Here is a 22,262-nt window from a genome sequence, read left to right as displayed (position 1 = left end):
CAGCAGAGTCCAGCAGAGGCAAGCAGTAATCAGGCGCAGTCTGTAACAGTCGCCGTATGGTGTAAAAAGTTGTCGAGAGTTCTGTAGTTTTGTCAGCACTGGTCATCAGAGGTCATCAGAGGCAAATAGAAACCAGGATTAATTTGCAGAGTTCAGTAATGAACTGTAGGAAAGGCAAGTAAAAATACCTGGGCAGTCGAGATTCCGAATTGCATGCCGTAGACGGGAGGTCGGATTTCAGTTGTTAAGAGCGAGAAGGCAAATGTGAGCCTTTCTCTCTCGACTCCCACGAGGCGGTCCGAAATTAGTTCGGGCAGCTTCGGAATAATCGAGAAAGAGGGCATGTGTCAGTTTGCCTTTGTCGACTTTCCGAAACTCTACGAGCTCACGTACGCGTGATCTGGTATGTGTGAGTAGGGCACCGGGTGTTGAATTTGGCATCTCTGTCTGAAACAAGCAACGCATTCGGTAGGCATGTGTACGCGACGTAAGTCCATTCTGTACACGAAATGTGCGCAATTTGATGCGATCATGGCACGAAGAAAATGATGATTGGTCGATCGATCCGCGAGATGCGTGGAATCCGCCAATGGGAGCAAAATCGGGGGACAAAAGTCAGGTTCCCCTGCAATATGGCTGTCAGTATAAATTTGATGGTTGTAACATGCGTTTCTCTCCGAAAAATTTGACAAATAGTCTGTCTATCTGTCGACTTTTTCGAAATACACAGCGTAATGTGATTTTCGAAGAATCAATACAGTGGGAAACGGCTATGCGGGTTAGCTGAAGTGTAACGGTTAGATACATTGTATTTTAAAATCAGGTATGTTTAGGTGTTTGTCGATCGTTATTTATTTATATATCCATATTACCTTTGTTTGTAATATCTCGTCAAATATCACATTACATCCAGTTTATTTCAATTAAAGCTTCCTGCACTCTGCCCGAATATCTCCTTACCTCTGTCCACGAACCTCTGGACCGATCGAAAAACGCGTCTTCGCAGATGTCATCTATCATCTCCACCTTATCAACTAAACTGCAGCAAACTTTTGTTCTCGGGCTTGACAATCGTCTTTCGCTATCTTGAATCACTGCTTCCTTTCATCTAAAATGGATAAATAACATGCAAATTATTCTAGCGTTTTCTGTACTCCATTTTATTTTACACAGCTGGAGCATTAAATGCACTTCCTACTGTACCTCTATAATATGTAACCACAATAAAAATATATTTAACCAATAGCTTCGTAAAATTTTGAACCCACTCCTCTTGCATCAATTCCATCCAAATATATGGATAAATATGCATGGATCGTTAGTCAAAGTTCATTAATTTTATAGTATATATATGCATACTTTTATTTTGGTTTTAGGTTTTCACAGCTGTTCATTGATCAACATCGCATCTAAACATGACATCAAGGTACATTGTTAACGATAATCTAAGTTAAATAAGATATTAAATAATATAAACACACTCATTGATGTAATAGTTACGATAATATAAAAATTAAATAGAAAACTTCTAGATCTGATGCAACTGTTATCTGTAATTATTAATTCCATTAATTATGTATGCACCATATTTTTAGTATTTAATCTAATGTAAAAAAAAAATTATATCCATCGAACTTGTAACTGCAACTTCAACTTTATCTAATAGCAAGATCAATTTGAGAAATAATAGCTAAATAGGACATGCTGATTCATCCTTATTTTGCACCGAGGGGATAATTAATTAAGCAACGTATTTATGGGCTTTCATAGATTGGATAGATTGTTCATATTGCTGGAAACAGGAACAAACGCAGTAACTAAAAGAGCCGCTGCGCAACAATTAGGAGAAGCACAGAGATTACATCCGCACGATTTACATCATTTATTAGCAAGAGTATCCACTCTGTTGAAGTCCCCGCAATGGGATACAAGAGTTTCAGCTGCGCAAGCGGTGCAAGCTATACTTGCTCAAGTTCCTGCTTGGGATCCGCAACCTATCAAAAAGGAAACTTGTACCGGTAATTAATTAGCCTCTTATCTCGTTTGATAATACGCAGTTTACGTTCAGTCGCCAATTTCTATGCTTTGCTGATCAATAGAGGATGGGGAAACGAAGAAACATGTACCAAATAATAGATTAAATTTGGACGACTTCGATATGGGAAAAGTCTTGGCGCGTAGCTCGCACCTCACCGGATCGGAAGGCAGCGAGTACGATTTAATTGCCGCCGACGGGGAGCAAATGCCACTTCCGAATCAAGAGGAAAAAATTATTGCTGCTAAATTGGGTCTTCATCCGCGATTAATGGGCGTCGATACGTCCGAGTTATTCAGCGCCGAAGATCTTACGCCAGTAGTATTATCGTCTACCACGAACACACAAACTAAAATGTCTGTGGGCGAAGCTTTGAAGCAACCCGGCGGGCTCAGTAGACGCGAAATGAACAGAGCTAGACGCAAGGTAATATTACGTTTGTTTCTTGTTCGAACGTTATTGCCATAAATTGTCTATTAAAACGATCGATGTTCCGCGAATGTAGGCACGGCAGTCAGTTTCAAAGCAACGTTCGCGGGACCCGGACGATCATCGCAGCAACGAAGAATATAACAATTCGAATGCTCAATCTCCCGTTAATAGCACCGGCGAATCGTTAAGTAAAAAAATAAAGTTAGAAGAAGTGATCTCATCGGAGATGAACCTTAACTGTAATGCACAGACTGAGTCGACAAATGCAGTACCGGATAGTACCGGTTGCTGGCCGGATTCCGTGATAGACTGGCCTCTGGAGTCGTTTGCTGAAAATCTTTGTCAGGATTTATTTAGTCAAAAGTGGGAAGTGAGGCACGGAGCCGCGACTGCTTTACGGGAACTTATCAAACTCCACGGGAAAGGTATGCAAGATCTCGATCGTTAATTAATAAGATAACAGCGAAACGATTTTTAATTAACATTCGATGTAGGAGCGGGTAAACCAAGGGATCTGAGTGCAGACGAAATGGAAGAAAGTCATTATCAATGGATAATCGATGCTGCGTTACGATTATTATGTGTCTTGGGATTAGATCGATTCGGAGACTTTGTTTCCGATCAAGTTGTCGCGCCCGTGCGAGAAACGTGTGCTCAAGCACTAGGTTCTCTTTTGCTACTAGTGCCAAATCAAAAAGATAACGATAATAAAAATAAGGGTATCGTAGGAATACTTTCGGTTATGCTGAAACTTTTAGAACACGACGAATGGGAAGCAAGGCACGGCGCGTTGCTTGCGCTAAAATATTTACTCGCCGTACGAGACGATTTACTGGATGACATATTACCAAGAGTCTTTCCAGCCACCATGAAAGGTCTTTCTGATCCTGTCGACGATGTTGGCGCAGCCGCAGCCAGCGCGCTTATACCAGTGGCATCTGCTCTACCACGATTATTAGAACCGTCGGAATTAGAAGCTGTTGTAATCCGTCTTTGGGAACTTCTACGCGAACAGGATGATCTAGCAGCGGCGTGTAATAGTTTCATGGGATTGTTAGCTGCTATACTGTCGTTACCTACAGCACGTGCGTGTCTTACACCTCAGCCATTGTCACAGGTAACGATCGATATACAAGGTGATTTTAGTAATTACCGTTCAATTGCTGGTGCAATCGTAATTTGAAATCTTTAAAGCGTGTAAAGACTAATCTGATCATCGCGCGATTACAGTGTGATTTGTACCGTTTCTAGAATCGCTTTGTACAACGAAAACCATTAAATCGCTGTGTAGAATTTACTATGTCTGTTAAACGTTAAACAATGTAATTGTAGGTTTTGCCGCGGTTATGGCCATTTCTTAGTCATTCTAGTTCGAGCGTGCGCAAAGCCACGTTACAAACGTTGCAAACATTGACCGGGGACGACGGTGCTCACACTGAAGATAGAAAAGAACGATGGGGCGAAGGGGGTGGATTTGTATTACAGGAAGCTCTTCGTCATGTTTTTCAACGTGTACTTATCGAACACGTAACTGCCATACAAGATATAGCCGAACGTGTTTGGGAGAATCTAGTCGTACAGAGCGATCTCGAGCTATTATTGCATGCGGCGTGTCCCCTTGTCAGCACGTGGCTCTGCCTTGCTATGCAACCGGAACACGTGCCATTTAATCCAAACTTATTAATGACTATAAGTTCACCGAATAAAGGGACGAAGAGTAATCAATTCATTGGTACTTGCGACGGGCAATCGGATACTAGTAACAACGGCGGGAACAATGCTCTAAGCGGAAACGCAAAGTCGATATCCGAATTGAAAGTGTACATCGGCGGGATCGAGACCGTCGCTCAGAATATAAGGAAGTCAAACGTGGTACAAGCTCGTTGTAGAGCTGCGCGAATGCTTGGATTGCTATCACATTACGTAGTACAACCGGCACCGGGTGTTATCTATACACCAGACATACCTAGTCCTGCACTTTGTTACGCTAAAGTATTACTGGCGCATCTTAACTCACGCTCGGCATTGCAACGCACCGTCGCAGGTTTGACGATGTCCCACTGGGCGACTGTGAACGATATGAAATGCCCCGCGATACCGGACATTCTCAGGTATACAAATAAATCTTTCTACCTTAGGGTCATTCCGCGTGAAATCGGTCACTTTTCCGAGTCAGGAAATTACGTTACCTTGTTTTATCATAAAACTTGGGGGTTTCTTTTTTTTTTTTTAAAGAAAAACGTTGCTCAAAAAATTGTCCGATTTGGCATGGAATAACCCCTCGCCTCGATTTAGTATAATATAATAATTATGTGTTTGCTTAAAAGGGACAAACTCTTGGGGTGTTTAAACGAATGTGTGTTCTATGATGAGATCGCAGCATCTTTCACTCGGCTAATACACGACAGCCGTGATTACATTGCCACTCTCAAACATTATAAATTACCTGTTCCTATCGAAACAGATGCATCGGGAGTAATGACGCTCGATCAAATTGCAAGCCTTGCCGGGAAACCAATTTCAGAGCTTTGTGCCATGGGCAATGCGACAGGCTCCGGAGGACCGAGTGGAAACATTGGCGGCAGTCCAAACACGATTAAACTAAAGCCAAAGTTGATTGAGAGTTTGGAAGAAAGGCGAAAAGCGTTGGAAATTGGCGCTGCTGACACAGCAGCGCAACAGCTTTCCTACAACGTTATGTCAATGGCGGCCCTCGCTGGAGCCGCCACTATGTTGCATTGCCTTCCTCCGTCCCCGAAACCTCTCAATCCATTAGTGAAACCGCTAATGGAAGCTATTAAACGCGAGGAAAACGAAGAGCTACAAAAATTAGCTGCAAAGCATTTGTCATACCTAGTTGAACTTTGCCTAGATAGAATACCTTCCCCTAATGCAAAGGTACACACGGAAAACAAAATGATTCCTGTTCCTAATTCTTGTCAGGGATTGTAACCATTTCCTGACTCAAGTAAACGCCGATTTATTAAATGCATATCTTTATAACACAACGGGTTACGGTTACGGTTACGATCCCTGGTCCTTGCTCGTAAATAATGTAATTTCATCGAAATTTTCTATCACAGATATCGACCAATTTATGTACATTCCTGTGCTCGGATATTGAATTTACGCCTCGCGTAAATGCCGAAGCGGATACGGATCTTTTCGACGGGATTCTTACTTTAAGTAATAGACAGAAACACGCCGAAAGGGTAGCTTATAATCGGGGCGCGAACAGTGGTCTCGGCGGAGGAAGGGGCCCAGGTAGACCACCCACGACTGAAATTCCTTTGGAAGAGCTGCTCGCGTGCGAAGAACCGGAGGCTAAAGCCGCCAGAACTCGTCGTCGTGGAGCTACTTTGGCGCTAACAGCTATAGGTTTGTTTAAACGACCATTGCAATACAGTAAATTGCACTGTACAGGCGTTATTCGTTTTCTTTTTACAGCTACTCATTTTGGTGATCAGTTACCTACTCGTTTGCCACATCTTTGGGAACTAATATTACCAAATCTGTTACGAGAGGATGAAAATATCACTGGTCGTGAAAATACTCAAGAAGAAGTGAATCAGTTAATTTTTGGCTTACAAGTTCTAGAAGTTTTGGCCCCGAGCCTCGACAAAGCTTTACTGCCCCCCGTCTTGGAATGCCTCTCGTGTTTGTGTAAATTATTGGCCCATCCGTACAAGGCTGTTAGACACATGGCATCGCGATGTATCTCCGTGTTAGCCACGTTAGACATAGAAAAAGTAATATTCCGAGTAAACTTTCGGCCATCGATTCGCTGATCGATTCGTCTATAATGCTACTGTCCGGTTATTAATCTTTGTTGCAGGTAATAGTACACATTACACGCAGTGTAATACCGCTTCTAGAAGCTACCGGTGGAGAAAAATTGTACTCGATGACGGTAACAGCACCGAGCGAAGTGGACTCGATAAGGCAAGGCGCGGCCGAAGCGTTGACGTGCCTTGTCGAGAGCTTAGGTGTCAACATAGTTCCGTATGCTGTGCTCTTTATGGTTCCTTTACTCGGCCGTATGAGTGACCAAAATCAATGTGTAAGATTAGCCTGTAGCGCAACATTCGCGACACTCGTACAACTTCTACCCCTCGATCCTGGAGCCATTACCGATCCACCGGATTTAGTGTAAGTTTCAACATTTTAAAATCGAAACATTTTATGAAAGTCCTAAACCGTTTCTTTTTTTTTCTAAATTGTTTCAGTGAGAAGAAAGCTCAAGAACGACGATTCTTAGAACAACTTTTGAATCCACGCAGTATTCCAGATACCGAAATGCCAATTCCTGTAGCCGCCGAGTTGCGTTCTTATCAACGCCAAGGGTTAAATTGGCTGAACTTTTTGAATCGTTATCGATTACACGGAGTCCTATGCGACGACATGGGTCTCGGTAAAACGCTACAAACGCTGTGCATACTAGCACTGGATCATCATCGTAATCCTCACGCACCGCCGAGTCTGGTGGTGTGTCCACCGACTTTGACTGGCCATTGGGTCTACGAGGCGGAAAAGTTCTTCGAGGCTAAACATCTTTCGGTCTTGCAATACGCCGGCACGCCGCCTGAACGTGAAAAACTACGACCGAAAGTTACTTACCATAGACTGGTCGTTGCTAGTTACGACATAGTACGCAAGGATATCGATTACTTCGAAACACGTCAGTGGAATTACTGCGTGCTCGACGAAGGTCACGTTATAAAGAACGGAAAGACGAAAAGCGCCAAGGCGACGAAACGATTACACGCGAATCACAGACTGATATTGTCGGGTACGCCGGTGCAAAATGACGTGCTCGAACTATGGTCGTTGTTTGACTTTTTAATGCCAGGTTTTCTAGGCACCGAAAAGCAATTTGCAGCGAAATACTCGCGTCCTATTCTAGCCTGCAGGGAACCGAAAGCTGGCCCGAAGGAACAAGAAGCAGGTGCTTTAGCTATGGAAGCGCTCCATAGACAGGTATCTTCCCCTTGCTTTTAATATCATTGGAAAGTCGATGCTCTGTTTTAAAAAATACTCTTGCAAATTGATGATGTAGCGGTCAACTGTACACGATTTCTTTTAAAAAAACATTTGTAATTCATCTTGGCTAGGTTCTGCCATTTTTACTCAGACGCAATAAGGAAGATGTCCTTCAAGACTTGCCACCAAAAATTACTCAAGACTATTATTGCGATCTGTCAACGCTGCAACGTACGTTGTACGAAGATTTCCGTACCCGACATTCTGCCAGTATGTTGTCCAGTGCATCGTGTACAGCGGCGGTGAACGATCCTCAAGGCGGACACGTGTTCGAAGCATTGCGATATCTGCGTAACGTTTGTAATCATCCGAAATTGGTACTAAATCCACGACATCCGCTGTATCAAACGGTTCGTATCGACGTTATTCGAGGTTTACGTCGAAATGGTTCGTCGTCGTATCGGTTCGATAATATGAACATTTTTAGGTGTGCGATTCGTTGAAACAGCAAAAGACTACTTTGGCCGACATAGAGCACGGAGCTAAGCTGCCCGCGTTGAAGCAGTTGTTGCTAGATTGCGGTATCGGGCAACCGCAGCAACAGCAAAACCGTAATTTCATATCTGCCGGTGGCACGCCTGACAACCAACCGCCGCAGCAGCAACAATTAGTGAGCCAACATCGAGCTTTAATCTTTTGTCAATTAAAAGCAATGCTGGATATTGTAGAGAAGGATCTGCTACGCACCCATTTACCGACAGTTACGTATCTACGTCTCGACGGAAGTATACCAGCCACGCAAAGGCATTCCGTGGTTGCGCGTTTCAATGCCGATCCGTCGATAGACGTGCTCTTATTAACGACGCAAGTCGGCGGGCTTGGATTGAATCTGACCGGCGCGGATACCGTAATATTCGTGGAACACGATTGGAACCCTATGAAAGATCTTCAAGCGATGGACCGGGCCCATCGTATCGGGCAGAAGAAGGTGGTCAACGTGTACAGGCTTATCACGAGATCGACGGTGGAGGAAAAGATAATGGGACTTCAAAAGTTCAAGCTTCTCACGGCAAACACCGTGATCTCGACAGAGAATGCTTCTCTAGAAACAATGGCTACCGATCAGGTAAGAAGAGAGGATTTTGTCGTATACAGTCTATCCGAAGAATTATATTAAACCGTATTACCGATCCCTTGCAGTTGTTGGACTTGTTTTCGTTGGACAACGTCAGGGGAAAGAAACCGGATGGCCAAGGGGAAGCAGGTTCAAAAAATACTAGCCTGCCGGGCGTTAGTCGTTCTGTCCTAGAAATTCTTCCTGAATTATGGGAGCAACAACAGTACGACGACGAATACGATTTCGATTCATTTTTATCCAAACTGAAGTCTGATAACCAGTGAGCGTTCTATTTCATGCACCGGAGTGTCACTGAACCGCATACTAATCTAGCGAAATTGATGTATATTTAAAAAAAAACTGGTTTTTTTCATCGAGAGAACGTATAAAAATCAGATTAGATAACGAGAGGAAACGATCGTTTCCCTAACTTTAATGGACTGAAAGTAACGAATATTCTTTTATTAGGAAAAAAAAGAAACCACGAATTACTTATCGAGAACAAATAATTCGGATAAATAAGCTGCAGATAATGTTGATTAAGTACTATAAGTAAGCGAGTCTTGTTTATTTATAATAACTTATAAAAATGTCGATACAAATACAAATTCCGTATTTGTACCAACTAAACACCATGGTGCATATTTATTTTATGTATTATACTAGTCTCTTTTTTTTTTCTTTCACACACCACTTCCATAACCGTCGGAGACGTTTCAGTAAAGGGCAAACACCGATTGTCTTAATCGTACAACGAATTTCTCTTAATAAAAACCATAATGCTCCCGTGTTAAATAATTCCCAATCCGACAAGATTCGAGCTATCACAATGTTTCGTCGGTGTGTCCGGTTCACAGTTTCGATATGCAGTTTGGATCCAGGTTTCCGGCCGCGAACATATTATGGGGATCCAGATGCGACTTGGCTGCCCTGTACAAGGATACGCCCGCTTCACCGACGGCGTCCGAATAGAAACAGGACCGTAGCTTGCCCACACCGTGATGGTGGGATAAGGAACCGCCGTTCGCCAGGATCTCCTCGCGCGCGGCGTGCTCGATCGTTTCGTACGTCTCGACGGGGTCCGGAAGATTGTAATAATTGAACGCCATATAGAAATACACGCAACAGCCGGCGTCGTACGTTTGCGTGACGCGACAAGAGATGAAGTACTGTTCGATGTTGCGCCCGTAAAACTCTCTGGCCACGCGTGATTTCACGTTCCTGCACAACGAGAGAGCACGCTTCCAGGAGACGGAGGTTTCGAACGATTCGGACAGAATGTAATACTCGAGACCAAGGTCGCGGATGTACGCTATGACGAACGTAAGAACGTATCCACGCTCGCCGTTCGTTTCTCCCGCTGGCACGCCGTTGTGCTGTTTCGCGATACTGTAAATCTTTCGTTCCTGCGCCGCCACGTCGGCGGACGTGCTACTCTCGAACAAGAGCGTAGCAACGCACAACTGATCCCACTTGAAACGTTTTATCCTCGTGATGTAGGCTTGTTTCAATCCTTGTAGGATCAAGCCGCCCCAGCCAGTCTCTGGTCGTAGCACCTGACCAAACTGAAACTGTTCGTTGTCCATCAAACGTATACTGGCTGGTTGGCATCGTTCTTTGGCTACCTACTCGTAAGTATGAGAGATTATTAACGTTCGACGATTCCACCCGACCAGTCGTCCAAGCTGTACTTTTGTTTCTAAATAGCGTTTGAAACATTTTCACTTACAGTAGTGCCCACATAAGTGATCAAGCTCTAGACCGGCCTCGGTCACTTATGTGGGCACTACTATACAGGGTGTTCGGCCACCTCTGGGAAAAATTTTAATTGGGGATTCTAGAGGCCAAAATAAGACGAAAATCAAGAATACCAATTTGTTGATGAAGGCTTCGTTAAACAGTTATTAACGTTTAAAGTTCCGACAGTATTTTTGCGATTTGTACATATTCTCCATCAAAATACGCGTAGTTTGCTTTTTTAAACACTAAAATCGTCCAATCCGTCCAGAAGTTATGACGTTTTAAAGATTCGCATGAAAATTCGGGCAGACATTTCTGGCCAGAAATTATATTTTCGGTAAGGAATTTTTTTCTCAAAACTGAGTAGGATTTCGGGGGTATGTGTAATGACCAAAAATTATTGTAATCGACTCCTGCAACCGAAAATAATTTTTTTAGAACGATTTGAAATTTTTTAATTTAATTGTTAATAATTTTTTAACGAAGCCTCCATCAACAAATTGCTATTCTTGATTTTCGTCTTATTTTGGTCTCTAGGGGTGGCCGAACACCCTGTATATGCTTGCGAATGATTCTGTTATAAAGAGAAGCTGATTGTTTCGTTAGGTTTAGATGATAATGAACGCTTACCTGACGCAGTGCCTGTACGCCGGTTTGAAAATTCGGGAAAACTATGCTACCATATTTAACTACTTTTGGTATTGGTCTAATCTTCAACACTACTTCCGTGACGACGCCCAACGTTCCTTCGCTACCAAGGATTATATGATCAAAATCGGGCCCGCACGAGGCCCGGGGCACCAGTATGCCCCTTTCCAACGTTATTTCAGGATCTTCCGTTCTGCCAGTAACCATCCTGACTCGAACAACTAGATCCTCGATATTTCCATATCGATTCTTCTTCATACCGCTCGCCCTCGTCGCGACCCATCCACCTAAGCTGTTCTTTCAACAAACAGAAACGATTATGCCTGCCGGTAATCGACGCCACGTCAAATACAAACAATGTTTTAGCTAATTCTTTTTATCAAAAACAAATTATCCTCTATACGGAATTCTACGCTACTGTTGTTCTTTAATTAATTCGGATACGCATTTTCTCAATATGATATTGTGTACCTAGAAAATTCGTAAGAATCTGGTTCGTGACCGGAAGTCAGACCTTGAAGGCGCAGTTGTTTCTCAAGGTCCTGACCGATGATACCAGATTCGCAACAGGCAATTAAATTTTCCCTATCTATCCACAATATTCTATTCATTTGCGAAGTGTCCAATAAAATGATCGTCCTTCGCTCGTTCACTGGACAAGAGGATGCACCACTGACGCTGGTTCCACCTCCAAATGGTATACAGACCGATCCATACCGAGCACATAATTTAATTATTTTCACAACGTCCTCGTGGCACCCTGTAACACGCATCGTTTAATTATTAACAAAGAAATTACAATTACAACGTTTAATTTTAGTACCATGCTATTTTATTATTTTGTTCGACTTTCGTTTCAACCAGAAAACTTAACGTGTATTAAATCGATTATAAAAATCAGTCTGCTACATTTGTAGCTTTCATCGAATTTCAATAAATGGCACGGACGAATTACGCACAAGCAAATAATGCTAATTAACACATTAACGACGGGGCATTTTTCTTAAAACTTTCCTATACGATGATTTTAATGAAATAGAATTCCTTCGACATGTGTATACTAAAAATGTGATAAATATTTTTGCAATTAATATAGCATATTAAAATTTTCAGCAACTATATGTGGATAATAGAATTTTTTCGTAAAACGAGAATACTCGTTTCCCGTCGGTAATGTGTTAAATAGAACAAAATAAACGATGATAGAAAGTAGCGTCGTTTATCTTTACTACTCTTTGATTCCGCTTTTCAGAAATTATAGCGTAGGTATATCTAAGTCAAGGCTTGAGAACTCGTTCACTCCCACCGCTATCTTCGATAATCGATAACACTGTAGAGCTAAAAGAATTCCAAATGACATAGTAGAAGAGTACTAAACCATTATAATACTTTACCAATAAAAATAAAAACAACGTGCCTTAAATACATAAGTTTTCGTTCCAAAAAATGATACATTTTTAAAAATGCACTAATAAATTGTAGTAATATTAAAATAAAACAAAAACAGTTTATAGATTCCACGTTACGAGGTAACGTGATAATTCGATTATTTAGAATTTATTTATTAACAATTTGATCGAACTCACTTGGCCAAAGGACTACGTCGGGTAATCTTTTGAACGTCCCATGCTTCAGAGTAAAAATTTCTCGAAGTGTGTGCCCGTGTGCTCTGACGAGTCGATCGATACCTTTTGTGGAATATTCAATTTTTAATTCCTGAATAGCTTCCAAATGTTCCGGCGATATAATCGGTTCTGGTAAGTTTGTTGGCATCGGCTGGGACACGTTTCTCCTGGTCAGATTCACGCCCAGCACGGTTTGGACCCATTGAGTGAAGTACGGAAGTTCTTTATTTCCAATCGGATACCTTTAAACATTTCATTCACCATTGGCGCCAAAACGTGGAAACCGCGTTCCATGCAATCTAATTAACATTACTTCTACCATAATCTTTTTACAATCGACTGGATAATATTCGTACGAATAACGGATAAAAAGTTGGAGATAATCAAAATGGCGCCTCCTGTATTTGAATAGCATATCTTATTACAAATCTAAAACGTGGTCGAAGATTGTTACAACTATTTTTCTGCTAAATTTCTGCCATTATTCCCATTTTATTTCTAATCCATTTCCATCTTGGTTTAATTAGTACAAAAAATAGATGTCGTTAATTACATATTTTATAATGAATAATGAATTACAAAGTAGTATAAATGTCAAAGAGAACTTTACTTTAAGTGCATCCTATTCATTATTATTCAGTATGCAGCTAATGGTGTAATATGCAAAATAGATGTAATTGATCAGTTAACAAAATTCAACAACACTACATACTGTATGAATTATGGTTATTGCAAAGGAACTTTGATCCTAATAGACATGAAAATTTTTTTTTGGTCAATAAACAGAAAAAAAAAATTTGTATGAATAATGAAGCGTTTTTCTGCTCGTTCAGGATGAAACTAAAGAATTTGTTCGTAGATCTGTGTGGTCATCATCAATTTCCCCTAAGTTTATCAGGGAGCGGAATAAGGGGAGGTGATAGTCACGATAAATTCATAACCTTTAAACAATGAAAGGTATATTAACGTTTTAAAGTGCTAAATACACAAATGTCGAACATGGTATAGAAATATCTTTGATTGTATCTTTGTAATAAGCCAAGATTAATAGATCAAAAATAAAACGTCAGTACGACGAAGTAAATTATATTTAATATTATCGAAATGAAGATTGAGGACGGAAGTTACGTCACAATTTGACGAGGTTAGCAATTATACTTTGTGTACAGCTGAATGTAAAAGGGAAACGGAAAAATCATACAACTTACTATGTGCAGTAACATGTATATAATATCCGATTTTATCCGATTAATAAAATTAGAACAGTGCTGAAGAGTGCATTCGTAATTACGAAGTCACATTACAGTTGCATTCTTAGTACAGTTATCAATTACGTTACATTTTCATTGTCACAGACATAATAGAAAGTACAGTTGAATGCGTCCTATCATATTATTATCGATGTTGTAATGACGCTAAAACTGCTGGATGCTGTTCACGTGCATTAGCTCATATACAGTAAGTCCTCGAATTACACAGCCTGGAGTTGCGTGGATTCGTAGATACACGACTGTGACCCCATTATAGCGTATGCATACTGTGTACACGCGCATCTATTTCAATATTACATTTTTTCAGTCAAAATCAACGAGTCGAAATTCCTTGGATGGATCTTCTTTCAATTTTACATCCCCAATACTTTACAATAATATTAGAATTTAAATTCATATAATATAAATGTTTATATTATATGAGTAAACGAAATACTTATGTCATCCACAAGTGCAAGCAAATTAAAGCTAATAAGGAAAATATAATTACAAAATACTTTGACAATTGGTCGCACGATATAGGGTGTTCGGTCACCCCTGGGAAAAATTTTAATGGGAGATTCTAGAGACCAAAATAAGACGAAAATCAAGAATACCAATTTGTTGATGGAGGCTTCGTTAAAAAGTTATTAACGTTTAAAGTTTCATCAGTTCTGAATTTTTTTCTCGAAAATGCGCAGGATTTCGGGGGTACGTCTATTCACCAAAAATGATTGTAATTGACCCCCGCAACCGAAAATAATTTTTTTAGAACGATTTGAAATTTTTGAACTTCATTGTTAATAACTATTTAACGAAGCCTCCATCAAGAAATTGGTATTCTTGATTTTCGTCTTATTTTGGCTTCTAGAATCCCCTATTAAAATTGTTCCCAGGAGTGGCCGAACACTCTGTATAGTACTTTCTACTTAACAAACCTCACAGTGTGTAAAACCTATTAAGACTGATTATAAAGTTATTCTTATTTCGCAGTTTGCATTCGCGTCAACGCCGTTACGCCATAACGTACAAAGGAAATATTTCTTAAACTTTCGACTTGTGTCGAACGAGAGATAAAATTTTTGTCGCCATCGAGAGTCAGTAATCTTTTCATGAAATTAACTCGAACGTCCAGATAGTCGACGATTACATTCTGATTAAATAAGAAGTACAATTAAAGGGGAAGCGTTTGATAAATTTCGTGAGTCATCGTGTAATCCGATTCCTTCGTTCTTCGCGGAAACCGTGGGCTCGAAAAATCACGCTGGAAACGCGCGTAAAATATTTCGTTGGCTGTTTCCAAATTAACACTTTCCACTGCACTCGCGTCCCGTGTTCGTTCGCGTTCATTAGAATTCATTTACCGAACACAGTCGAGTACACTTCATCCCAAGGCTGACAGGACAAACGCAAGAAGAAGATGAAACTTCTCGCGACTTGCGACATCCGATGGGAAAACGAGTTCCACGCGAGAAAACGTCGAACACGTTCTCGGTGATTTTACATTCCACTCGAATTGCAAAGAGATCTATTAGCGCGTATCCCAATACACGAGTCCTAATTGCATTTCCACGAACGATCGAACAAATCGAATGTATTCTTTTCGTCATACACTTGAACGCTACTTAATCGGTATACATAACCCCGCAATGCAAAGTACATTTTAAGATGGTCGTTTCTACCGCGTTCGTTCAGAGTCTAGCATTAATTCAAGCATCGAATTTCATTGCGAAATATTCAGTCTTCGAATCAAAGATGGGAAATAAAATGTCGTCCAGGTCCTTAAGAGAGTCGCTAAAAATAGTTTTTCCAAGTAATTGTCATAAAGAACCGAAAGTAGGTGACTCATCGGATCCGGTTACGGTAAAAATGCGTCGTGCGTTTATCTAATCTACCGTAAGCTTGTTACGCACGGAAAAATAAATTATAAAATACAAAATTATAGAAACTTTTGTAAAAAAATAATATTGGAGGGTTTTTAACGCAGTTTCTAAGGCACGACACACGGTACTGTGTAGTGTAAATTTAAACAACGCGCCCCGGGAAATTTGTTATTCAAATTCGTATTTTTTTTGACGTAAATACGTTGTCATATTCGAGAACCGAGCACATACACGTTCCTCGGATTGGCTCTCTATGATTTCAAAAACCATGGTTCCCGGACAACTCTCATCAAATGTAAATAAATTTCTGTGGTTAAAATGGGACCTAGCCACAAATGGGCCTAGCCTATTTGGCCTGGGCCTAGTATTTACGAGAGCCCTCGAATTTACACAAGAGTTTGTTTTAGTGAACTGGGACCCTCGAGAACTGTGGTTCTTCAACCTTCCTCCTCACCCCTTTTAGCAACCTAACGGAGTCCATGGACTCTTTCTATGCAATGTTTCTCGAAATAACGTTTTTAAATATTAAATTAATATTGAGAATCCTGACTTTTAAGATAAATAAAATAGACTGAAAGAAAACACTATACTGCGTAAGATTGTCATAAGCTTGACTTAAGAAGGGCTAAGGAGTAAAGAAACTAAATAAAGATATTATTTAAAAATTTAGTACTATGCAATAATTATCATTGTTAGGTATTAATGAACTAACTCGCGTAATCAAAGCGTCAGCCTTCGCATGTTAATAATTACTATGTCATCGTGTAATTACTAGGACCTCATTTAATTAAACGCGTACTTGTGTTAATTATTAATTACCATCGTATCTTAATACGTCGTACGTACAATCGAATTAGTTTTTAACTGCATTTATTTATTATGCACTGTACGTTAGATAAATCGTTACCAATTGTCTTCTCGAAAGATAATAAAGATAACGAAAAAGTTGATCTTTGGCGTTGCAAAGTGCAACGATAAACTTTTTAGTACCATTCGTAATTACAGGATAGCGTATTTTAATTTTGCTACGAGTTTAAACGATGCATTAAACGACAAAACTTATTCAATGTTTAGTCAACGATCGTCTAAGTATAAATGCTAATTACTCTTGCTGTTACTTTCATAAAGAATCTATTACATGTTAGAAATTACAATTGCATATTAAAATTATACAGGGTGTTTATACAAAAGTTTCAAGTTTCGCCCGTACTGAATTTTTTTCTCGAAAATGCGTAGGATTTCGGGGGTAGGTCTATTGACCAAAAATTATTGTAATCGACCCCCACGACCGAAAATAATTTTTCCAGAACGATTTGAAATTTTTGAATTTTTTCGAAAAATTTCAAACCTTCTCGAATTTTTTTCTCGAAAGTGGGTAGGATTTCGAGGGTATGTCTATTCACCAAAAATGATTGTAATTGGCGTCTGCAACCAAAAATAATTTTTTCAGAATGATTTGAAAATTTTTAATAACTTTTTAACGAAGCCTCAGTCAAGCAATTGATATTCTTGATTTTCGTCTTATTTTGGCCTCTAGAATCTCCCATTAAAATTTTTCCCAAGGGTGGCCGAACACCCTGTATATTGCAAATAAACAAATGGTAACTATTAATAGTACAGAAAAAGTATTCAGTCTGAACAAATGCAAATGCAACGAGCACGACGATGTTGCAGATTGAAAATGGTAATTTCGATGTAGAGTAGACTTTGACAATGCGAATGCCAATTGATACCAATTAAATCATCTTGACGTTAAAATAACTCGCAAAGTCTCCTTTAGAATCATTTTTACGCGACATAATATAAATATGGGAAAACAAATAATTAAGTATAGATGGGGCAGCATTCTCTTTTCCATATTTCTTTTAAAGATTTCTCGCGCATTTTGAAGCGAGAATCAAATATAAAAAACGATAAAAACTTGCACGCAAGATACCGAAGGCTGTATGAAGTTTCTAAGAACCCATTATAGATGCTTATTTGTGCTTCCATTTGTTTACTTTAGTTAGAGTTGTTTACTAACGATCCACGCACGTATAGATTTCTTTACTTACTGCTTCGAAATCGATGAAGCTATTAATTTAACGTTTTCCAATCGATTAAATGCCATTAAAATTCATATATCTCAAAATAATTTTCTCAAATTAATCTTGCTATAAATCTACGTCTAACGTCACTGTTTGAGGTTCCACTTTTAAAACAAGAATTAATTTACTCGCCTAAGTAAAAAATTGCTACAAAAAATGGAAAAAAAAACAGTAAAAACGAAAACGAAACTTGAATAAATGAAAAATTATCTGGTGATTACGTAGGCGGTGGTATAAGATTACAAAAATATACATAAATACAGATAACAAAAGAAAAAACGACATGTCACATTATTCCACATTTTTGATTATTGATTGACAATTGACTATTGACAAATTGATTGACAATTATCGATATAATTATATTATTTTTTATAAAAGACTCACCGATTGCCAGTAAACTCGAGGATATTCCTTTCGTTAACGCGAAATTCCGAATCCTTATATCCCCAGCCATTCCACTTCAACAATTCTTGCCTTTAAATGTTCAGAAAGGAATAACGTTATTCAACACGCACTATCACCAGTTTAATATATATTTCGTTGTAAACTAATTAAATACTAGGTAAATATTTCGAGTCGAAATTCGCGACACATTCGGCGCGCATTTCCGACACCACGTGACTAATCGTATAACCAATCGGTAGAAAGGGTATTAACATCTCACATAGCAAACAAGAATCCGGTAAATGAATCAATTTTTGTGGGAAAACTTCGAACCGATAGCAAGAAACGCAGAGAGAAATCGAATGTTCCGTTGGTTTTGTTTGTTGCGCGGGGATGGACCGAAATGCACGGAGTCGTAATCCCGTCAACGAACGAAAAAAAATATTATCGATCGATCTCAATCTTTTTCATGCTCGAATAGTACGAAGGGTGCTTTGGTTCGTACATCTGTCGATGAGTCAGCTGATACTGGCCTTAAGGCGTGGTTACAAATAATTTAACAACGTTCATGGTGTCGCGGTTATTTGTCGCGATATTGTCTCGTATCGGATTCCATTCGTAGCTGACACGAACCAGAAATTGCCGGTAAAAAGACTGACCTTTTTTGCGGTATGACACTCTGGAAGCGATTGGGTCCGTTTAAATGATCCGTAACGTTGATCGTTCCGTTTTTCAGATTAGACGACATATCTTAGTGACTGCACCGGGAAGGGCCTAACCTTTAGATCCGAACAACACGACCAGTGTAAACGTAGGTGCTTGAGCGCGCGCTCTTCGCGTGCAGTGTGTTGACTATTGACACGCGCACCGGCGAACCAAATTTAAATCAATAGAGTCCCCGCCCTAAAGCTGCCTGCCTACCGACGGATCTTCTCGTGAAAGGAACCATTCACTTATACCCGATACATTCTCGTTGTAAATGAACGATTTCCACCTAAGTGCTATAGCGGCAAGCCGACTCACCACGCTGAGCGTACCTCACGCACATGTCCCATAGTGCTATATTACGTCTTACCAGATTGAGGGATTCTTTTCATGAAAAGGATTTCCCACGCATGCGCGAATATAGATCCCATACGAGGGTTTCGTAAAATCGGACTACATTTATTCAAGACTTTTGCATCTATACTTAACAAGAACTCTGCGCTAATTATTGTAAACAGAGTACCAAGTTACACGATGGTATTTAAAGTATTTCGAAGTAATTAATTATCGTGGATACGTTACACGTTCAAGTTACTTTAATATCATTTTGTATTAATAGTTGTCTACATTGGGCGTAAATATATTACTGTATTAAGAGAATACGTGCGAATTGAAACATGCAAATAATTATTCAAATATTTCTAAGATGTTAGAAATTAAGTTGCGTTTCATGTATGCAATGTGCTAATATTCTGCTCTTTTTAAAATAAACAATTATAAAATACAGTATATGATTCGATTTGTTGATTTTCATCGTGAAGATACTGACGAAACCGAATGCATATTGCTTGAGAAGAATCCCTTCGCGCATTTATATCCGACAATTTTCTTCGACAAATTCGATAAATCAATGATCTCGTGAAGTTTTTGAAGCTTGTGTGCACTTAATTCTTTGACTTTCAATTTGGAAATATTAGTAAAACTTTTTTCCACGCTTATAAATATTTAAAATAATTAGGTAAATGTATTAAAATTTTACATCACCTAATACTAATTTCGTTCCTTGTTTTTTAATTATTTTACACATCGATAACACTAATCTTCATTGCATTGCTATGTAATATTCATGACCAAAATATAACCTATACGTAAATTGACTCACGTGGATATGGCGCCACGCACAAAGCAGCAACCAAAATTACTTAATGTAAATAGAATACCTGGTCAACCGAGAAAACGAAGGAAGATCACGCTCGTATTCGATGAAAATAAAAGACGGTAATTATATTCACGTTAATTAATCGAACCAAAGAGGTTATGAGCATTGTAAACATAGTTCACTTTTAAATGTAGAGACTTTTTGACGGGATTTCACAAAAGAAAATTACAACGGAAAAAAAAAGCTCAGGAACAGTTACAGCAACAATTGAAAGAAGAACGGAAAAGAATTAAACACGATGTAAGTATATGCACCGATATCGTTAATATTAAAATAATGAAATTCATTATCTTCACAGGCAAGGGAAAGTTACAAGAAGTTGTTATCGAGTCGTGATATTCCTGAAATTCAACAATTATTGTCGGAGCAAGAATTTGAAACAGATGGACACACTGTTAGTATTTTAGAATTAAATGTTGCAGATTTTGCAGAAAAAAATGCATTAATCGGTGAAAATAAAGGTATCGACGAAACAGAAAGTAAGGAAGAAGAACAGAGTGATCAGAATTCTGAAGATGACGAAGAAATTGTAGGAATGACATTGAACGAAAGGAAAACAGTTAAAAGTTCAAAAGAAATTACAAAAGATGAACAGATCTGTAATAGGAAAGATGTAAAACGAACAATAAGGAAAGCTGCCTTAAAACAAGTAAAAAAAAGTAAAGCATTTCAAAAGAAACAAAACTTAGAACGTCAGAAGAATAAAAAAGAAAGTTTGAGAAAACTTAAGAGAGTTCAAAAAATCCAGAAACGTAGCGGAAAATCGAAGAAAAAGTTACGTAACTGAGTACTTTTACATTTCATTTTGTATGTATTGTAAATAAGTACAGTTTATAATAAACATTTTAAAAAAAATTATGTCTTCTTTTGCATTCCACTGTTTCTAACAAATGGACATATATCTTTATTTAAGCATTCTCCACATTTAGGAAATCGTGGTAAGCAAATTTCTTGCCCAAACCCAACTAACAAATGATTTACCTCTTTCCAAAGATCTTTCGGAAGCCACTTTTCTAATGCAATTCTAGTTTCTTCTGGTGTCTTTGTTGGCTTCTCTACCCATTTCAATCTATTAGAGATACGATGCACATGTGTATCTACACCAATACCTGAAACTTCGCCCCATGCTATTTGCATACAAATATGAGCCATTTTTGGTCCCACGCCTGGCAATTCACACAATTCCTTTAATGTTTTAGGAATATCACCATCATATTTGTCCATTAAAATTACAGATGTTCTTTTAATATATTCCATTTTCCTCTAGAAGAGATCATTACATTTTTAAAACAGTACCTTATCCAATTTTTCTTTAACAAACATGTTTACAATATAATGAAATTGACACAACAAGAAATATACCTTCCAAAATCCAACTGGATATATAAGCTTTCCAAGAGTATCATCGGGAGTACCTGCTATTGTTTCTGGAGTACATCCATGGCTGTTTAATCTCTGCATAGCTGCATGAGTAACCTGATCCTTGGTCTGACTACTAAGCATTAATGCAATTAACGATTGAAACCTAGAGACTTTGGCAGATGCTTTGGGATCAGCACACTTGTGGCAACCCATTTCGTCTACGGGCGCTGTTCCGTATTTTCTCATTTCTTTGATATTTTCTAAGACAGTTTCCCAGTTTGGTGGCATCCAATTATTTCCTCCTGTTTCGATCTCATCTTCAGTTTTTACTTTAGAAATCTTCGCATCGTTCACATTTTCTATTTCTTCGTATTTTATTTTTATCGGTGCACGCTTCTTTTTCTCCGTTTTCTTCGGCAAAACGCTCTCATCGTCAAAATACTTAGATGTTGTACTCGACGAATCTGTACTGCCGGCTTTGTTTCCAGATCGTAAAGATCTCGATGATGTGAGAGTATCAAATTTTAATTTTTTACTCATTCTAAGATTATAATAGGCACAACAAACAAAATGTAATTTTTCCTTAACGTAACAATACACACTACACAATCCCCAACACGATTTAAAAACAACACAATTCGACATAACCTTTTACACCATTTTTTGTAACAGACAATTTCAAATTCGTGTTCCATGCAACCTGCGCATGTGCACTAATAACAACACACAAATTAACACATAATGTTGTGTGTAATGGTTACGTTGCTCAAGTTTCAAAACAAACGCAACAAA

The 22,262-nt window shown here is 39.1% G+C and overlaps 4 protein-coding genes across 5 annotated transcripts; 2 read left to right on the top strand and 2 right to left on the bottom strand.

Moving 5' to 3' along the window:
- Window positions 1-641: 641 nt before the first annotated feature.
- Hel89b (histone acetyltransferase 1) lies at window positions 642-8,967 on the top strand. Of its 2 annotated transcripts, XM_076767600.1 has the most exons (15): window positions 642-823; window positions 1,377-1,426; window positions 1,771-2,018; window positions 2,100-2,461; window positions 2,541-2,892; window positions 2,962-3,584; window positions 3,800-4,578; window positions 4,795-5,365; window positions 5,551-5,845; window positions 5,915-6,216; window positions 6,303-6,616; window positions 6,694-7,444; window positions 7,579-7,857; window positions 7,935-8,573; window positions 8,648-8,967. In XM_076767600.1, the coding sequence occupies exons 2-15, from the start codon at window positions 1,416-1,418 to the stop codon at window positions 8,846-8,848; spliced, it is 5,727 nt and encodes a 1,908-aa protein (XP_076623715.1). In that variant the 5' UTR covers window positions 642-823; window positions 1,377-1,415; the 3' UTR covers window positions 8,849-8,967. The 2 variants fall into 2 exon arrangements, with proteins under 2 accessions (XP_076623715.1, XP_076623714.1); XM_076767599.1 differs by lacking the exons at window positions 642-823; window positions 1,377-1,426 and having other exon boundaries at window positions 1,757-2,018.
- A 132-nt stretch (window positions 8,968-9,099) lies between these two features.
- Window positions 9,100-19,253, bottom strand: Agps (alkyldihydroxyacetonephosphate synthase). The gene is made up of 6 exons (XM_076767601.1): window positions 18,844-19,253; window positions 18,185-18,274; window positions 12,539-12,819; window positions 11,424-11,712; window positions 10,935-11,244; window positions 9,100-10,189 (listed from the first exon to the last, which is right to left on the bottom strand). The coding sequence occupies exons 1-6, from the start codon at window positions 18,930-18,932 to the stop codon at window positions 9,416-9,418; spliced, it is 1,833 nt and encodes a 610-aa protein (XP_076623716.1). The 5' UTR covers window positions 18,933-19,253; the 3' UTR covers window positions 9,100-9,415.
- A 109-nt stretch (window positions 19,254-19,362) lies between these two features.
- Vito (nucleolar protein viriato) lies at window positions 19,363-20,956 on the top strand. The gene is made up of 3 exons (XM_076767603.1): window positions 19,363-20,167; window positions 20,243-20,348; window positions 20,407-20,956. The coding sequence occupies exons 1-3, from the start codon at window positions 20,058-20,060 to the stop codon at window positions 20,893-20,895; spliced, it is 705 nt and encodes a 234-aa protein (XP_076623718.1). The 5' UTR covers window positions 19,363-20,057; the 3' UTR covers window positions 20,896-20,956.
- Window positions 20,906-22,200, bottom strand: Nthl1 (Nth-like DNA glycosylase 1). The gene is made up of 2 exons (XM_076767602.1): window positions 21,471-22,200; window positions 20,906-21,371 (listed from the first exon to the last, which is right to left on the bottom strand). Exons 1-2 carry the CDS (start codon window positions 22,113-22,115, stop codon window positions 20,964-20,966), a joined length of 1,053 nt encoding a protein of 350 aa, XP_076623717.1. The 5' UTR covers window positions 22,116-22,200; the 3' UTR covers window positions 20,906-20,963.
- Between the last annotated feature and the right edge of the window lie 62 nt (window positions 22,201-22,262).

Source organism: Colletes latitarsis, chromosome 6 (genome assembly GCF_051014445.1).
Source record: "Colletes latitarsis isolate SP2378_abdomen chromosome 6, iyColLati1, whole genome shotgun sequence".
NCBI lineage: Eukaryota > Metazoa > Arthropoda > Insecta > Hymenoptera > Colletidae > Colletes > Colletes latitarsis.
The sequence above is the reverse complement of the archived record's forward strand: the minus strand, read 5'-3'. Positions and strand labels throughout refer to the sequence as shown.

Excerpts from the sequence above, each read along its gene's own strand:
- Hel89b (XM_076767599.1), top strand. The coding sequence starts at position 1,757 with ATGGGCTTTCATAGATTGGATAGATTGTTCATATTGCTGGAAACAGGA. Across the intron at positions 2,019-2,099 it reads CAAAAAGGAAACTTGTACCG|AGGATGGGGAAACGAAGAAA; the intron begins GTAATTAATTAG and ends GCTGATCAATAG. Across the intron at positions 6,617-6,693 it reads ACCGATCCACCGGATTTAGT|TGAGAAGAAAGCTCAAGAAC; the intron begins GTAAGTTTCAAC and ends AAATTGTTTCAG.
- Agps (XM_076767601.1), bottom strand. The coding sequence starts at position 18,932 with ATGTCGTCTAATCTGAAAAACGGAACGATCAACGTTACGGATCATTTA. Across the intron at positions 11,713-12,538 it reads CGACGTAGTCCTTTGGCCAA|GGTGCCACGAGGACGTTGTG; the intron begins GTGAGTTCGATC and ends TGCGTGTTACAG. Across the intron at positions 11,245-11,423 it reads GATTCTTACGAATTTTCTAG|CTTAGGTGGATGGGTCGCGA; the intron begins GTACACAATATC and ends TTGAAAGAACAG.
- Vito (XM_076767603.1), top strand. The coding sequence starts at position 20,058 with ATGGCGCCACGCACAAAGCAGCAACCAAAATTACTTAATGTAAATAGA. Across the intron at positions 20,168-20,242 it reads TTCGATGAAAATAAAAGACG|AGACTTTTTGACGGGATTTC; the intron begins GTAATTATATTC and ends TTTTAAATGTAG. Across the intron at positions 20,349-20,406 it reads GGAAAAGAATTAAACACGAT|GCAAGGGAAAGTTACAAGAA; the intron begins GTAAGTATATGC and ends TTATCTTCACAG.
- Nthl1 (XM_076767602.1), bottom strand. The coding sequence starts at position 22,115 with ATGTCGAATTGTGTTGTTTTTAAATCGTGTTGGGGATTGTGTAGTGTG. Across the intron at positions 21,372-21,470 it reads ATCCAGTTGGATTTTGGAAG|AGGAAAATGGAATATATTAA; the intron begins GTATATTTCTTG and ends GATCTCTTCTAG.